This window comes from Cyprinus carpio, chromosome A13, assembly GCF_018340385.1.
Source record: "Cyprinus carpio isolate SPL01 chromosome A13, ASM1834038v1, whole genome shotgun sequence".
Lineage (NCBI taxonomy): Eukaryota > Metazoa > Chordata > Actinopteri > Cypriniformes > Cyprinidae > Cyprinus > Cyprinus carpio.
Window position 1 is genome coordinate 996073 of NC_056584.1, and position 19235 is coordinate 1015307.

The 19235-nt window shown below is 39.8% G+C and overlaps 2 protein-coding genes across 2 annotated transcripts in view; both read left to right on the top strand.

Annotated features, from left to right (window-relative positions):
* LOC109073261 (muscular LMNA-interacting protein-like) overlaps positions 1-5407 on the top strand; it is a 26393-nt gene extending 20986 nt beyond the window's left edge. The window contains exons 2-4 of the mRNA XM_042768350.1: positions 2080-2196; positions 3085-3216; positions 4068-5407. Of these exons, the coding sequence (XP_042624284.1) occupies positions 2080-2196; positions 3085-3216; positions 4068-4889 (1071 nt within the window). The 3' untranslated portion in view covers positions 4890-5407. The remainder of the gene's footprint in view (positions 1-2079; positions 2197-3084; positions 3217-4067) is intronic.
* On the top strand, positions 5400-14766 carry LOC109073262 (muscular LMNA-interacting protein-like; the record flags this gene model as incomplete). Its single annotated transcript, XM_042768286.1, has 7 exons — positions 5400-5810; positions 6750-6821; positions 7296-7376; positions 7798-7881; positions 7977-8036; positions 8559-8605; positions 14505-14766. Coding segments are annotated over 7 exons (1017 nt in total), but the record flags the coding sequence as incomplete, so codon positions are not given.
* Between the last annotated feature and the right edge of the window lie 4469 nt (positions 14767-19235).

Genomic DNA, 19235 nt, shown 5'->3' on the forward strand with positions numbered 1-19235 from the left:
TTTTAATTGCAATGACAATTTAATATCCAAAGGCTGTATTTTAACATTCCATCTACACAAGCAGTATACTGTAGGTGACAGCTTCTTTGATTATAATTGGAGGGTTTGTGGGAGTGCAGATCACCATGCAGAAACTCAGTGGAGAACTGCAAACTCAAAAAGCTATGTGAAATTGTTCAAGGGACGCCACTTTGCAGCTTCCTATATAGGTAAAGATTATAATGGGAGCATTCAAGTCTGTCATGTTTTGTCATTAGCAGTGTAAGAAGGGTGTCATTCTGCACACTCTGAATTGTGTAGGGCAGAGGTGTCAAAGACACGGCTGGTGCAATGAATATGGCCATGGAGGATAACTGTGTGCTGCATTTTACACTGTAGTCTGAATCCTAAAGTGGAAGAATATTCTTCACAATTACGCATCTTTCTCTTGAAGCTGAATAATAATGACAAATGGACAGGTACATGGAAGAAAAAGTGTATTTTATCAGGGAATGAACTACAATCCCAATAAGATGTGAATGATGCAATCAAAGAACACAAATAACAAAGTCAGTGAACTTGAAAATCTCAAAGATTTGATGCCACAAACAAGGCAATCAAGTGATTATTTCCTCCTCAAAAGCACTTATGTCTTGTAAGCCCCATCATCATGTAAACACAACATTTTTGCTAGGCAGACTGATAAAAAAGGTCTTACTCCCAGATGTTATACAAAGTCAGCATTTCAAATTAGAGCTTGCCAGACCAAGAAAATGATTTGCAGTTCTGTGCACAATATTCATCACACAGACTGAATGTATTTTAGGCGGTATATAGAGTGTGAGTTTGAAAAAGTGGTCTGGAAGGGGTACAATTCATGTGAACACCACAGCAATTAGCCACTTGTATAAAATCAACTAATGGACGCTTATGGACTATTGATGTTGTATAATAAACTTTTACCTGCACCATTATGTATTGGTCTATTATTGGTATATAAAAATTCAGAAAATGAACAGAGTGTGCAGAGCTGTTTTTAGTTTAGTCAATTTCCATACTTGCATTTCTGGTTTTAATTCGTTTGGGTGATTTCAATATTATTCTAAAAAGTGGACAACAGTGATTTTAAAGAATGAGTATGTGATTATACATTTGCTTAAATCAGTAAGCTACGACATCTGCTAGCAATCACAAACATAACATCTCCATCAAGAGAGCAAGCTAACAATTGTTAATTGTCAGATTTAAAAATGTGAGCAGGAAAGGACTGTCCCCAACTCCTATATTTATTCAAGTCATCTTTATTTATATAGCGCTTTAAACAAAAAAGATTGCGTCAAAGCAACTGAACAACATTAATTAGGAAAACAGTGTGCCAATAATGCAAAATGACAATTAAAGGCAGTTCATCACTGAATTCAGTGATGTCATCATGCAGCTCAGTTCAGTTTAAATAGTATCTGTGCAATAATTTGCAATCAAGTCAACGATATTCACTGAATGGATCCTCTGTTTCTAGTGCATTCCAATGAATATACCACATATTATCATTCTCAAATCATCAAGGGCAGTGCTAAAGTCAGCAGAAGGTAAAACCTTTATTTTAAACTTACTCTCTTTTACCATTTTAGAAATTGGATGCATAGAACAAATGTGCTATGCAAGCATTCTTTACTTATTCAAATGTTGTTGGAAATGAAGTGTCAAGTTCTTTTTTAGGATGGGAAACAAGTGTAAAATTTAATCACTATTAGCAAGACAGACGTATTTCATCCCCAGGAGCACTCTGTTTGCTAAATATATTGAATCCAGAGAAGGCATGATTGCAAAATGAATTGGAATGAATGGCAGCAGTGTGATTTTGTAATCACAGCTCTTGATTCATGTTTCAGAATGAAGACACTGCGGTTTATAACACTGAATACTCCAATCAGATAATGTGACGATGAAACATTACTGCTCATCTGAGTACAGCACTGGTTTTGATTCAATCGTTTGTTGGCACCAACACCCGCTTGATGTTTCTTTGTTGTTTTAATTGGTTTCTTGCTGTTTCTCTGTGTCTACTGAAATCACTTTAATAATATGTCTGTTTTATAGCTCACCACTGTATTTGCAACCAAGCTGAAGTCTTTCACCTTTGTGCCGTTTCTAAAAAGACTACCTGTTGAGAACAGGGTCTGGAAAAAGGTACTTCAGACAAGCAGACCAAGCAAGGTGAGAAATACTCTAGAGACAGCTCGGTATGGTTCCTGTTATGCATGCCATACTGTGTCCCTCAAAAACACAAGAGGAAAAACATCACACTACAAGGAACAGTTTATCACTTTGTGCTGTTCTAAACCCATATGCTGTTATTTTTTCCATGGAACATGAATGTTTTGAAAATTTTTAAAAAGTTGTTATGCAGTTCTTGCCATACAATGACAGTTCATAGTGGCCAAGCTTAAAAATCAGACCATATAACTTATGTACAGAACAGACCCAGATTTCAGTGTCATTATTTGCTCAAACATTTTACCTCCACTGAAGTTCTCAAATGTTATTCGCATTTAGATTAAAAAAAAAAAAGACTGCTTTCTTTTTTTACGTGTTGCAGTAATATTTGCTTTGATCTTAATAACAGCATGTGGGTTTGGAACAATATGGTGAGGCTGAGCATATAATGCCAGCATTTTCATATTTGGGTGAACTATTCCTTTATGGCGCAAACATTACACAAATCTGATAAAAGGAGTGAGACTTCAGTGATTAAGGGTCAAGTTCTACCCAGAGTTCCATAGCAGAGGATGACCTACTTGTGTGTGTGTGTGTGTGCGTGTGTGTGTGAGTGTGCATGTGAGTACGAAAATGTGAAAGGCATTTGCTGAAGGGCTTACACAATCAGGGTGGGTCATGTGTGCTTTCATGTGAACAATACATGAGGGACATGGACTTCTGGAAAAAAAGATGTACAAGCTGAAATGGGAAACACACGCACATATAAATGCATTCAGTAACTCTTTGATATCGTCAAGATGTTCAGGTACTATAAATAGCCTGCTTTGGGACAGCTGCTTTTTCAGATTTGGTGTCGCTTAGTGACATTTCCTGTTCCAATGTCAGACTTCACAAGAGCCAGGGGACATTAAAAAGAGCATGGCGGAAGAGGGAGTCTACAAAGCAGAGGTTGTTTACGTCCAAGACCCTGAAGAGCACCAGTTGGAAGAAACGCTCAAGAACACCACTCAAAGTGAGGTGAGTATTTTGGTACATTCTGTCCCAGGGCAAACACAAACTCCTGATGAAACATTGTTCTTTAACTCCTTACTGAACCTTCTTTAAAAATTACATATAATAAATGTAATGACAAAATGATTGACCGGGAAGTTATTGAAGCAATGAATTTTAAAGTAGTACAGTAATTTATAGATGTAGTACTGTTTGTAGAGTACAGTTTAATTATTTGAGTTGCTTTGGGGTGACTTCTTATTATCTTTTAATGTCTTTAGACGTCATGATATTTAATATGCTGGTCATATGCAGCTGTTTTCTGTGCTGATCAGAGGTACTTGCGATTCCCTGTTAATTTAAAACACACAGTAGTGTGCCTACACAGATGATCAAGTTCTGACACAGCAATTAATGGATAGGCATGTTTATTGTGTCTAATTAGTCTGTGCCACTAATGTCTAATGTTTTTAAACATTTCAGTGACTCCTGCTGCCAATGGCATGTCAACATGGGTCGCTTAAACATAAAGATTATCATTCCATTTGGAGATGGAATTATAAACTTGACATTTAAGATTGGATTTCCAAAAGCCCAATTGAACCCAATCCACACTGGTCAACTGGTGCCTGTATAGCAACACAAGTTACAATTTTTGGTTGCATGACAAAGCCGCACTTGCAGCTGGGAAATGCTTCTGATGCAGCAGAAACTTAAATGTGTAGATAGCTTTTCAATATCGAATAGAAACATTAATAAACTCCACGTGGTCTTTATGCTTTGAACAATTTGCAGTGAACAATGATTAGACATTATTGCAATCATTACTCAAATTAAGTCTGTTTAAGGTTCTTTACTTTACTTTCTTTCTTTCTCAGATTCAGTCAACTGACAATTTAACCCTCAAACCACTCACCATGCTGGCTGGTCCTCACACAGAATTTGGTAGCAAACCTCCTGAGTCTAGCCCTACCACCATGGAAACCACTGATAACAAATACCCTGGCATTTCTCATCTAGGCTTTCACAGCCCTTCAGAGGCTGCTGAGGTCAGCTCAGGTCTGTTTTCAAATAGCTCATCCCAGAGGGGGGATGCCCTAAGCCCTGCCAGCTCCATGGATTTTTGTACTTCCCCTGCTTCTTCTAAGGAGTCTATTTTCTTCGAGGGCTGGGACAAAGAGAGGAGCTGGTCAGCACTTAACATGTTCTCACGGGATGGTTCTCCTGGCCCCCTTAGTGGCTCAGTTTCCCCATGTTCTTCCATAAGATCAGGGGCTTTCACACCCTCTGTGGTGAGAATCAAGCATTACTCCTTGGCTCCAGGCTCCAGTCTGCTGCAGATGTCGTCCGCTTGCGGAACACCCTGCTGTGACAGTCGAGCAAGCTCACCCTGTTCTCTTACACCCCGTGCCCGGCACAAACCCCCTCCAACACAGCTCTCCCTGTTAACGGCCATTCTCAGGAAAGGTCGCCTTCCTGTCCTGTCCTCTGCTTTACAAAGACCTTACACACCCTGCTGGCCCTTCAGTCCAGTTAACATGTCCTCTTGTTCAGCATGCTCAGCTGCTTCTTCTGTTGCACCCATGAATGTGTCCAAAGCAAAGTCTTGTTCCTCCATAGATAGACCCTGTACTGAGTCTTGCCAGGTCTCAAAGACACAACTACGGAAACCAGACCACAGTTCTCTTTCAGTATCATAAGTGGTCAAGACACCAAATGAAATCCCACTAATGAAACCACAAGAAAGACTTGAATCATATCAACATTTCACGAGTACTAGTATTGCCTTACCAACAAAACACAGCCCTTCACCGAGCTCTCCTACAGTCCAGACTGCTAATGCTCATCTGTCTGAATCAGGTCACAAAGGAAATTGTTTACCGACAGTTCCTAGCTCTCTTTTGTGTAGCTCCATATCTCAAATTAACTACTCATCTGCTAAATCAAGCTATCTGTCTTGCTCCTGCACCGAGAGCCAGAAAAATCCATCAGTGTCAGAGGATTGCTGTGCATCTTTACAACCAAACAAATCTATAGCATCCTTAATGCAGATTGATGAAACAGTATCCCATGATATGTCAGAAAAATATTCAACGGCACTAAAACAGGGTCACAAATCATCTGATCTCTCCAATGAACCATATCTGAAAGATAGAGTAAGTTCATCTGACAATTTAAACTCCTCAGTACCACAACCTGCACAAAATTAATGTAAATCTTCCTCCTTTGCTACTCTGAAACACACAATTGAATCACACAGTAATTCCACATCTCCTGTTTTAAGTCAGAAGGAGAACAAACAAAGTACTCTTTTCCAAAATGGCCACAAAAATTATGTTGAAAGAGTGCACCTATCACACCCAGCGTTTAGACTGTCTCCCTGTTCCAGACCTGTGGGTCTCACCCACCTGCCCTTTACACCTCCAGTCTCTCCTGCTTGTCCCCCAATCCACCCAAATTCCCGCTCCTCCACCCCAGATGGCTGCACACTCTCGCCCTCCCCAACGGTCCCAAGCCGTCAGATCTCCCCCTCCCCCTCATACTCCTTCTGTTCATCACCTTCTTCATCCCTATGGGGCAGCACACCAGACTGCGCAGATGGGGACTGTAAAAATAGAAAGGTACAGTGCATGCCCTTTCGCCGTTACCTGCACGTAACTTGCATGCTCTACTGCTGAGCATTGGCATTCCTTCAATGAGTGACATGCATTCCCAGTCACAGCCTTCCACTTTGCTGGGAAACATGATATGCATCATACTCGTGCAAAAACAGTAAATCTTTGGCAAAGGGCAACTTTTGCATTTTGCATGTTTTGTGTTTGTTTGTGATCTTGGTTTAGGCAATATGTGCATGATTTACTGCAGAAGATATATTTGCACAGCTGTCTGTTGGCAGAACTGCAGAAGTTATTTCCACATACCATACAGACTGAGATATGGTGAACTGATGGTGTGTTAGTTGATGGCAGTCAAAGGCATGTGCTGAAAAAAGTAAAAAAAAAAAACAAAAAAAACCAAACAAAACAAAAAAAAGTCATTTATTTGTATTATTTATTATTTTATTGTTTATTTTTGTTTTATTATTATTTTATTATTAATATATTAATTAATATTGGTTTATATTCAAAATCGATAATAACACTCCCCATAGAAAAGATTAAAAGAAACACTTTTAAATAGTATCTTTGCTTGGCACTAGAGCAGAACAGATAGCCTACTGGCTAATTTTATTGAATGCAGAAATTATTGTTGAATTTATTAATTTTGACTGTAACAAATTAGAGGTTTCTTTTTAAGTTGGTTTAAAGTGATTGTTTTTGTGGGTACATTGGCTTTTTATATTCATTCATTCATTTTTTTCCCATTGGGTTCCAATTAATGAGAAATTAATGTCCGAAAAACGGTCATATCACTGTTTTTTGACTATTTTATTGTGATATGACTATTGAATGTTTTTCAAATTAATCATGGTGCCCATCCTTAGGACATTGCACAATTGTAGATTGTTTAATTCTGCTTTTGATTTTCTGTGACTTATAAATCAGTCTTTCCTAATATAGAAATACAAGATCAAATCCACCTACAAGGCACTTGCTGCTATTCCCACAAATACTCTGCTCCTGGAACAGCATGTGAGCTGCTTTATCAAATTGCTCTAAACGAGGCCTATTATTTAGTGTACAATTAATAATTCGATCTCATTATATGGCTGTAGTTTTTTTTCAGATTCCATGCAATTGTATAGTCATTAAAGAGGGGTCAATGGATACTAATGGAGGAGAGTGAAACTGAATCATTGTTTTTTTTTTGGTGGTGGTGGTGGTGGGGGGTGGGGGGGGGTCGTTGATGGACAGCAGAATGGAATTGTTCATAAGTGGTCAAAAGGAATCTTAACAGAGTGAGCAGAATGACTCATCCACATTACATACCTCATGAAACATTATAGTAGAGGTTATAATATACTGGACAGGGTCAGAAAATAGTGAGATAATCTATATAAGACCTTTGGGACTACCTACCCAAATTGTTAAGTTCAAAACTTCATATATTCTATCATTAGAAGATTAATGCTTCATCTACAACTATTAATTTTCTCACGGCTGAAGGCTATAGATGAAGAGGTCAACAAGAAAGAGGCTTCATTCGACCCTGCAGACAGCTACTCTTGGAAGGACCCACATGCAGAGGTATGAGACTCAAACACCCAAAATGCCTGGGCGATGTGACAGAGTAGATTGCAGTGACTGGTAGAACCTGCAGAGATTTTGCTATATTGTGGTATATTTTGCATGGCATATTATTTAGAAAATTTTTAAACTATCATTGTTTTATTTCACTTTTTAAACCTTTGGTTTTAACTCGAGTGTTACATAAAATGAAGTAACTAGTCAAGCTACTCCAACTCTATGATGTAAGGAGGAGCAAAACACAGTTGATATAGTGGTTGACAATGTGGACCTGATAAATTTTTTAATTTACATCCATCGCCGTCCACTAAAACAGATTGAGTAATCAAATGAGATGAAGTACCATTCATTTGTAAAGTATATAATGTTCTGAATTATCCCAAACTAGGCATTACTGTGAAGTATTCTTCTCTCTGTGCAGATGTGCTCTCCTGCGCAGCTGCGTCAGCAGACCACAGAAATGTACGCAACCTTTGATGAAGTCCTCGAGGACTCTATACAAAGAGTGAGCTGTCACCAAAACACACTCTACTTAAAACTGAACTTAACAATAATCTATTTCTGCATCAGATTTCATGTTTTAATCCATTTTTTTTTCAGCGTCAATCAAAGCATGTGGACAAAGCCAATGTGAAGTCTTTGGCAGCGGAGGCATCAAGGGTATGTAATTGACACTGGGGGTGGACTGTGGGATGATTGACACTAAATAGACTGACGCTGGGAATTATCTCATCTTCATTTTGATTGGTCACAATGGCATTACATTTAGTCAGAATATAAATTATAGTGTTTTTCTAGGAATAAACTATTTCTTGTTTGTGTGTATAACAGTGTATGTCTTCACCTAGACTAAAACATTGCCATGACTGAACTATGAAATCTATTTTCTCACCATGAAGAAAAATAAAAAAATAAAAATAAATCAATCAATAGAATAGATTGTCATATGGATTTTTTTGTAAGAGCTACAATTTCCTGATTATTTTCAAAGACGACCTCTGTTAGCAAAATGAAGAATTCAGTCCCCCACTCTGATCAGTCTGAGCCAGGTCTAGCACCTGCTGTTCAAACCCAGCTTGCCATTTTGATTATGTTCACTGTACTTGGTTTGAAACATGCCACTTTTCAATTGCTGAGAGCTTTCATAACTCATTCTTTTTCCTTTATTCTGAACTTCTGAAGCCACAGACGTCAGCACCATCTCCAAAATGGGATGGGAAAAAACATATGTACGTTTTTCCATTAATCTTTTGGTATATGTATGTTTTTGTTTTTATATTTTTGTTTTTTTTATTTTTGTGTTTTGGTTTTTGGGTTTCATTTTGGTTTTGGGGTTCGTTGGAATAGCAGGTAAGAGTCCACGTTAAATGGTACCCAAGGAGTGGCAAATCGTGAGCCCAGAGTGAACAACGCCGTACAGAGATTGGTTACATCCGACACTAACCCCGATAGAACCGCTCTGTGACTAGCGACAGTGTTACCGACGTCCATGTCTAGGCGGAGCGGACTGCGCGTCCCCCATGAAGCGGGTGGCTTTCAGGTCGAAGGGACCAGAGCTGGACTGTCTCCTTCTGAGCCCTGCTGGGTTGCCCAATGGGGAGTGCTACCTAACTTCAGGAGACATAGCCAGGACATTTGTATGCGTGTTATCTCGGACCCACCCACGATCTAACATGCCCGTGAACAACGAGAAACGAGAACAGAGATAGGCTGTAGTAGCTATACCAGAATCCCCGTACAGAAAGCGCAATAGTCTGAACGGACGGTCCGCAGAGTCGGAGGCTCTTGGAAATTAACGTTAATGATAAGTGAAGTCAGCTAGCCTAGCAGCTGTAAGCGAAGAGCGGGGGAGACAGAGAGAGAAACCCACAGGTAGACAGAGAGAGCAATGAGTACTATAGATAGATCGACAGGAGACCTCCGATGACAAGACGCATGACAAGTACCGCCTCCTCCTACGGAACGAGCGCCTGCCTGCGATCCCAGCCATCTGATGGGGAAATGCTGCTGCGAGACCGTAGGAGATCATCAATGAGCGACCAGAAGGTTCTCCAGCGCTATCCTTATGGGATTGGACCGCAACTCCGCTCTCCTCAGGTGGGACCGTACCCCTCCCAATCGACTAACGTCTATGGGCCCACGCCCCGTTCGCCTGCCTGCTCCACGAAACTTCCTTCATTAGCCATCTGTAATCTGGGCAGTCTTCTGATACGAACGGCAGAGAAAGAATTGGTGGGAGGGGGAGCGAACCATAATGCAGGAGACGTGAAAGACCCGTTGAAGCACACTAAACCTCGGCGGTGAGTTCACAGCGACCAGTGATATCAATGCGAGAACGGTTTGACAGCTGGCGGTGGCCATTCTACGGGAGTCCGCAACTGGAGGTGTAAATTAGATGGTAATAGCCAAACCTATCTGATTGTCTAGACATGCGTCCAATTTCTGACACAGTGCCGCCGATCAGCACGCGACGCGCGAGGAGATACTTTCTTTTGAATGCGTCTCTAACACAGAGGTGCAGATCTCACCCTCTTTCCAGGTCCGCTTACAAGCACCCTGATTAACTGTCTTATATAGTCGGTCTCTTGTTTTGTGAAAATAAGCTCGTGTTGATAAGCCGAGGCCAACATTGAAAGGGTGTGAAGGTTGAGCAGGTTTTCTGATTGCGAAACCTTTACTGAGGCTTCCTCGGCCTGACCATTAGTCTGTGGGGTGAAAACCCGACTTAAAAGTGGCAGACCTATGAGAATGGTCGATATCGGACACGACGTCGGTTACAGCCTCCTTTTTACATTCGTGAAGCAGAATTTCATAAGAGCTCAACGCCATAAACACGGCCCGACAGTGGAGCAAACTCGTAATTTCTTTTGTCAGTGGGAAATGCACTATTTCCGAAGCAGACGGCTGTACGCGCAATGCACTTCTATACCCACCTAACAAAGAGGTCCACCACAAACGCTAACGGTGAACGAGTCAGGGAGATGAGCCGCATTGTAGAACGGGGGGCCAATCGTGGCCCTAGGGGCAGTTACGGGGAGTAAGCGACGTGATAGATGCGCGCGTAACCCCCAGAGACCGTAGCCCCCACCGACCCGACTCGGGAGTGAATAATCGACTGTTCGAGACAACGCATCCGGCTTTTTGGCTTAGATCCCGGTCTGTAGGATGATTTAGGCCCATGGACTCGAATTCTCTCTTACAAACTCTCCAAACGTTGCGATATACGCGGTCAAAACTATAAAAGGACAGTGGAACCCTCTAACCACTGCCCGCAGACCAAAATGCCCATGCGATGCAAGGAGCTCACGATTCCCCGACATCCATCGCGGTGGGGAAAAGTCGCTCAGAGGTTGGCTCTTATTATGATGGGAAAGAAATGATTTCGGAGTGCTTCACGATATAACTGTTCGTGATCTATACTAGGAACAAATCAAACGCCCAAGACCAGCGCCTGCGAACCCGAACCGACCAGCCGAAGCGAGACTTAACCGATAGTGAGGGCGGTGAGCGTCGCGGGGCCACCTGGACTTAAGTTTCGGTATAAAGCGGCGATAGCAATTGTTTCAAGCATGAAAAGGCGCACTTCTTCGGGTAGTTCTATTCTCGAGCACACGTTGGAGAAACGCGGCGAACATTCATGTCAAGAGAGCTTATCCCGTTCACGGGGCGTTAACCCCCTCCGAAGACAAGCATGGGTGAACAATCTATATCATGTGACGCCTCCCGTTCGGGAGCGCCCCGTCGAGGGGGCGTGGTAGAATACGGGGCTATGGGCGGAAGAGACATGGCTCGGGAACGACTGAAAAATCCGCAACAATCGTTGATACTACATCTCCCGTCTCCTCATGCAACACAACAAACAGGCATGGCTATTTACTCTTATTTCATTTTTGTCAAGATTTTTTTTTAGATCTGTGAATAATGTATATTATGTTGTTTGTAAAGATTTCTTTTTAATTTTTTACTATTGGGAAATCTCTTTTTATTTTTTTTTTTTTTATTTAATTTGATTTGAGTTTTTTATTTATTTGCATTTATTTGCATTGAAAATAAACCTCAGTTTTTGTGATGATTCTGTAAAAGAATTGGGGAATAATAGAAATGTTGGCTCTGTTCCTGAGTAGGTAGCAATTGAAAGCGTCATGCACTTCTGACATAAAGGTTGATCTAGACAGAATAAGTGCAGCACAATTTATCTACGATACCTGCTATGGCCAAATCCTAAGGCAGCATTTAAGTCGTCATGCACTTCTGACATAAAGGTTGATCTAGACAGAATAAGTGAAAGAAAGAGCCACTCGCTGGTCAAAAAAAAAAGACAACAAAAAATTATTCAGGATGCAGTATGAAACTAGAAATGTTTGTTATGAATATAATAAATTCAGTACCCAAAATATCTATAATTACATCTAATCACATTTTTTTTTTCCAATTGTTTGTACGTGTTTGCTGAATCTTTGGCCCCAATTGTTTGTACGTGTTTGCTGAATCTTTGGCCCATTGTCTCAAAATACAAAAAAACAAATCTCTAGCAAAACCAAACACTGCATTCAAAATGGTTTATCTCTTTCCAAAATGTTTTTTTTTGCACCAAAAATGTCACACACAGACTAGTCATATGAAGAGCTTTGTTTACCAGCCAACAAAACACTGATGTGCTCAACACAAAACACTACTATAGATTAGTAGGTTTATGCCCCTTGCATTATGTATATTCACTTCCAGAAAGAAATATTTAGAAACATTTATCTCAAACTAATGGTTTCTCGTGTAGTTTTTATTTATTTTTTTTAATTGCTAACATGCATTGATCAATGCTGAAGCCACTTTTTCAAAAATCTTTATACAGTTTGCATTACAAACATGAATCTTGACCAAATAGTTCATTTCACTTCCAAAACTTGCCTAAACTACCAAAATACTCCATACAGATAAGCCTGTTCAACCATAAAACTGGCAACAATTCTCTCTCAGAAAGCACACATACTCAAAAAATGCTGGGTTATTTTTTCTACCCAGCTACTGGGTTGTGCTTGTTGGGTTGCTTTTTCCAGTCTTAGGTAGTTTTTGTGTTACCTAGCTGTTGGGTTAGAGGCTGGGTCAATCTCACTGACCGCTGAAACTATACACCCTTCCCTCCAATGAAACAAACGGGTTTACTTTAAACCAGCTGTTGGATTACAGTCAGAGCGCAAGCTTTTCATCCTCTTCAGGAGAGGTTCTCAGTGGTGCACTTCTTCCGTGAAATAAAGGTTTGTAAAAATGTTATTCCATCTATAAAGTCTTTACTTTGCTGCAAATTATTTTATTTTATGCAACGCAACATACAGGGAGGATAGATCAGTCAGGTAAATGTGCCAGCAGCGGTCGTTTCACATGACGGAAACACCTTTTGCCTTGCATAACATAAACTGATTTTATTTGTTATAATACTGAATTTAATTTATCTTGATGTTAAAATATATCTGACTTCCAGTTTGGTAAGATGGTGTAGACAGGCATTGAATCTTGCTCCCGCAACTTTTTATTCTATATCTTCTTTAAAACCTCACAACTTATTTCTCCTTCACTGCCAATTGGACACAATTTTTGGTGTGCACATAACAGTATCGAATTATGGCAGTTAAATCAGCAAAACAAAGCAAAGCAAAAAGGAACAGAAAGTTGAGGCATGTGGAGATGACGGCAAAGATGTTAGCATATTGCTAACCTTATGGAGGATCACCGGGTTGCTCTCTCTGCAGATTTTAAATCCACTGTTTCAACACTCGAGGTAAAGCTGGATCAAATTCAAGCCACCGTGACAGAACATGGCTCGAAGATTGCTTTGCTCGAGACTTACGCAAATTCGCAGGATGAGTGCATGCACGCCTTAGAAACTACCTGTGCTATGTTATAAGAGAGCATCACTAAACTGCTTGCTAAACTAGTGGACCTGAAGTCTCGTAGCCGGCATAATAATATAAGACTTATTGGGTTACCAGAATCCATTGAAGGACCTCAGCCGTCTGTCTTCTTCTCTGAGCTACTCACAGTAGTGTGTGACGGAAACAAACTTCAAAGCCCAAAATGCAATGCATCAAGTGGGAGAAGTCAGTAGGCTGGAGGAAATGGAGAAATCAAATCCATTTAAAGACAGGTGTGTGTGTGTGCATGTGAGAGGGAGTTGTGGCCTCTTAGTTTTTCGTTTGCTGAACCGAGAGTAATAATTATGAATTGCTTGGAGATTATACATGAAACAACGCAACTGGAAATGACTGTCTTAAGAAAGCTTCGTTCGCTGCACTGCGGAGGAGTGCCTGGATTCTATAATTCCTGCAAGCTGCTCCTTTCCTCGTGGTGTCTGGGCCGTATGAAAGCTGAATCATCAGACAGTAAGCACTGTGAAGTAAAGCCGCTGACAATGAAACTACAAGACTGAAGACTACAGTGTTACAGGAGTTTCGCTGGCTGCACAGTGGACGAGTGTTCAGATGTTTGGTATGCCATTTGTTTATCAGCTGTGTTTGAACTACGCAGGATTGGAATGCTGTAACTTTGAGTGAGTTCGTATTGTCTTGGTTGGACCGCAAATCCACTGACTGTGCGTTGGACTCCAGGTAGGCCTTGAACAGTTCATTTATCTATCTCCATGAAGCTATTTAATAATCAGTGACTACAAACATTTAAAAGAGTCATCAGAACTGTTGAAAGAACCATATGTTGATGTGTTATGAATTAATGTTATATGAGTTGATATGTTATGTTGTGTTGGTTTAATTATGGACTTTGAGACTGGATGCACCGAAGTACTGTGTTGGAATATTTACCTGTATTGGAATATTTATATTTATTTGTCTTGATATCTAATGATGACTCGTAGACCCGTGTATTATTCTCCTTCATTTGAAAGCCGTATGATCCCTTGATGCTGTTCTATGTGGTGAATTAATTCATGAGATGGTTTATTTTTGGTTGTTTATTGGTTGTGCGCTTTAACATGCTTTGAATAAGCAAGGGATATTGTAAAAATAAATAAGCCCCATTTTGAGTTAAATTAAAAAGAAAAACAGTTTTGCAATTGTAAGAGTGCGGTTATTTTTTTGTACTGTTCTGTGAAGTGTGATTTGAGTTAACGGTCATAGCTAGAAAAACTACGTCACAATGGTTTGGGGATGGGATCCTGGAATCTCCACCGGACTACGACAGAGCGCACCAGTCTCCGGCTGACAAACCAAGGCCGCTACAGAGGCCTAGGTCTGTTATCGTCTGGCTCCAGTTTCAGCAGAAGGAAAAGATAATTTGCGAAGCCAGAGTGAAGAGGGGAAAGCTTTATTATTGTGGCATTCCTAACGCTATTTTCGGTGAGTATGCTCCGGAGGTGCTGAAGCAACGTTCCAAGTACAGGTAGGTGATGTCTGAACTTTACAAACTGGGAATAAAACCAGCACTGCTGTTCCTGGCCAGGCTTATTATCATAACAAAGGAGGGAAAAAGGAGTAGACTTGCATCGGTCGCTGAAGCCAAGGACTACATTGCATTGTTACGTTCTGCTGAGGACAAAACTTGAAGCGACTGATGCAGTAACTTGCGGCTGGCTTGATGGTGACTCAGGATGTAACGTTAGCATTCACTAAATGTTTTGAATTCTATAAGACTTAAGTGGCTGACTAGTTATCACCTGGATGTTACATTTGAATGATTCCTCTCATTAGACATCATGGAGGGGATGTGTGCACCCTTGTGTTAACTTTACTTGTTGCCTTCGAAGATTTTGCAGCTGTTACACACATGCCTTTTAGTCTCTGCCATGGCACCTAAAATACATGCTGTCATAATACTTTAGATTGGTTAAGTTCAGTACCTTTCATAGTTATATTAGCTTATTCAGTGAATGTACATGTTACATAGTTATGTGTACATAATTTAATGTTGATTATTTGATAATTTATTTTTGAATTTATCTTTTTTTTTTTGTATATTTTTCTATTTTTATTATTATTTTATTTAAAAAAAATATTTACCTTTTCTTCCCTCCATTATAGTGTGTAGTACTTACAGTTTTTACATTTATTTTATTCCCATTTATATTGTTTAATCCATAACCCATGGGCTGGACTTCTTACTCTTCTGTGTACACACCTGTTGACTGTAAGACTTTGTAGTTGCGATATTTAACCCTCTGGAGTCTAAGGGTATTTTTGGGGCCTGGAGAAATTTTGTCATGCCCTGACATTTGTGCTTTTTTCAGTTTCTTATAAATATCTAAATGGCTAAAGTCTAATCTCACTGTAATCAGCACAAACTGGGCTATAATAATATGTGAGCAGCATGTATGTACATGATTGTGTTTTTTTGAGAAAAAAAAATGTTATGCGTGGTTAGTGAAAAACTAAAAATGTTAAATCACTTGAAAAAGGCAATAAAACACATACAGAAAATTGGTTCACAGGACTTTTGAGAACTGGAGCTTGTATCCTAGAATTTTTTTTTTTCTAAATGATGTGAAAATCATCTTGTTTACTCACTTACAGAAAACAATATATTGATTTAAATTTTCTAAGACACTTTTTGTTGGTAAAAGTCATATGCGAGTAGGCGTCAACTATCATGAATTCACACCTGAGAAGACAAAGGCCTGCATAATGAGCTGCATAATGAGCCATTCAGTCAGCTGTGTCACTGAGAGGGATGAGTTACAAGAAAGAATGTGAGGACAAAATAAATGTATATAATTTTATGTTTGTAGTTTATTTAGAATATATTTAATTATCCCACAACATAATTTAATATTCACTTGTGAGTGCAGTTAAACAGTTTATTAGGAACAATCAAAGCTGACTTTCAAACTGAATTTTTTGCATCATTACCTTCAGAAATCCTTTTAACAGTATTATTTTCTACAAAAAATACTCAATTTATTGTTATTATTATTATTATTATTATTATTATTATTATTATTATTAATGTTGAAAAGAGCTGAGAATATTTTTTTCAGGTTTTTTAGGGGGATAAATTGAAAGAACATTATTGTTTGTTACATTTATATTATTTACATCAAGCTTTTGAATGGTATAGTAGTGTATATTGTTATTAAAACTTCATAATATTTCACTTGATTATACATTTAGTCAGGAATAATATTTTGGAAAAAGTCTAACTAGTAAAATGTTTACACGTTATGTGAAAACTAGTACAAGTATATAAATAAATAAAAAAGACTTACTCATGTTTATGATCTCTGCTGAATAAAGTGCTTCATTCTTTTTTTCAGTAAGGGTATCCAAATCTCAAATACTCAACCACATCACATCTTTTTGGGGTGAATTATGTCTTATTCCTCTCATCGCGAAGCAAACAGTAAAATAAAATCTTGAAGAACAGTCTCGCTGCGTTGTCTTCTGTTGTGTGGGCGTATTCAAGCGCGCGCTTCAGTGAAACATTTGAATCTCAATAGCGCGCTCGGCGCGGGGGCGTGGTCGCATTAGAAGATAATGAAGGGAGACGTGAAAAACGGACATCGCGTTGTTTTCATATGGATTACTTTATCACAGAATATTTGTTTTCGGCAGCACTTGTTTAGTTTAAAAGTAGACATGTCAGGCTTTCTATAGATATCACTCTCATGTCTCTGTGTTGAGTATTCACTGAGTTACAGTTCATTTTAATGACGCGTTTGTAACTGAAGATCAGCGCTGACAAAGGCTGCAGACAGCACTCCTTGTATGTTATCTTTATTTTATAAATTTAAGTTTTGTTTTAATAAATAAAAGTTTTGTTTTTATTATGTCTGTATCGACTTCAGAGGGTTAACAATATCTGATGTTAGAATATGGTTGGGACTCTATATACAAACCCGATTCCAAAAACGTTGGGACACTGTACAAATTGTGAGTAAAAAAGGAATGGAATAATTTACAAATCTCAGAAACTTATATTTTATTTCACAATAGAATATAGATAACATATCAAATGTTGAAAGTGAGACATTTTGAAATGTCATGCCAAATATTGGCTCATTTTGGAATTTATGAGAGCTACGCATTCCAAAAACAGTTGGGACAGGTAGCAATAAGAGGCCGGAAAAGTTAAATGTACATATAAGGAACAGCTGGAGGACCAATTTGCAACTTATTAGGTCAACTGGCAACATGATTGGGTATAGAGAGAGCCTCTCAGAGTGGCAGTGTCACTCAGAAGTCAAGATGGGCAGAGGATCACCAATTCTCCCAATGCTGCAGCGAAAAATAGTGGCGCAATATCAGAAAGGAGTTTCTCAGAGAAAAATTGCAAAGAGTTTGAAGTTATCATCATCTACAATGCATAATATCATCCAAAGATTCAGAGAATCTGGGACAATCTCTGTGCGTAAGGGTCAAGGCCGGAAAACCATACTGGATGCCTGTGATCTTCGGGCCCTTAGACGGCACTGCATCACATACAGGAAAGCTACTTTAATGGAAATCACAACATGGGCTCAGGAATACTTCCAGAAAACATTGTCGTGAACACAATCCACCGTGCCATTCGCCGTTGCTGGCTAAAACCCTATTGGTCAAAAAAGAAGCCATATCTAAACATGATCCAGAAGTGCAGGTGTTTTCTCTGGCCCAAGGCTCATTTAAAATGGACTGTTGCAAAGTGGAAAACTGTTCTGTGGTCAGAAAAAATAAAATAAAAATATTGAAGTTCTTTTTGGAAAACTGGGACGCCATGTCATCCGGACTAAAGAGGACAAGGACAACCCAAGTTGTTATCAGCGCTCAGTTCAGAAGCCTGCAACTCTGATGGTGTGGGGTTGCATGAGTGCATGTGGCATGGGCAGCTTACACATCTGGAAAGGCACCATCAATGCTGAAAAGTATATCCAAGTTTTAGAACAACATATGCTCCCATCCAGACGTCGTCTCTTTCAGGGAAGACCTTGCATTTTCCAACATGACAATGCAAGACCACATACTGCATTAATTACAACATCATGGCTGCGTAGAAGAGGGATCCGGGTACTGAAATGGCCAGCCTGCAGTCCAGATCTTTCACCCATAGAAAACATTTGGCACATCATAAAGAAGACCTAGGACAGTTGAGCAACTAGAAGCCTGTATTAGACAAGAATGGGACAACATTCCTATTCCTAAACTTGAGCAACTTGTCTCCTCAGTCCATAGACGTTTGCAAACTGTTAAAACAAAGAAGAGGGGATGCCACATAGTGGTAAACATGGCTTTGTCCCAACTTTTTTGAGATGTGTTGATGCCATGAAATTTAAAATCAACTTACTTTTCCCTTAAAATGATACATTTTGTCAGTTTAAACATTTGATATTTCATCTATGTTGTATTCGGAATAAAATATTGAAATTTTAAACTTCCACATCATTGCATTCTGTTTTTATTCACAATTTGCACAGTGTCCCAACTTTTTTGGAATCGGGTTTGTACTTGAAAGGGGGTTGACCATTAAGTAGGTGGCGGGAATGAGATGTCGGAAGTCTTCAGAGCATTGAGCTGTGTTGCTCGGATAATGTTTGCACTTTGGGGGATGACTTTGGGGCCACAATTTAAGGTGGGGTTTTATTTTCTTATTTGAGGGTGGGCACCCTGGAGGCTGGTGCAGGACAGGAACAGGGTGGAGACAAGGAGAGCCTACAAGGCAGATCAGGGAGTTTAGGGGGCCATAGCGGTGCATGCAGTTCTGGTTCCCATGGCAGAGATGGTAGCTCAGGGGGCCATGGTGGAGCAGGCAGTTCAGGTTGCCACCGTGGATCAGGGGACTTAGGAGACCATGGTGGATCCTCTGTGGCCTTAGCCGGCTCAGCCAAAGGTATATGGAACCCCCCCCCCCCCAAAAAAAAAAGGGAACTCAGGAGCCCACAGCAGG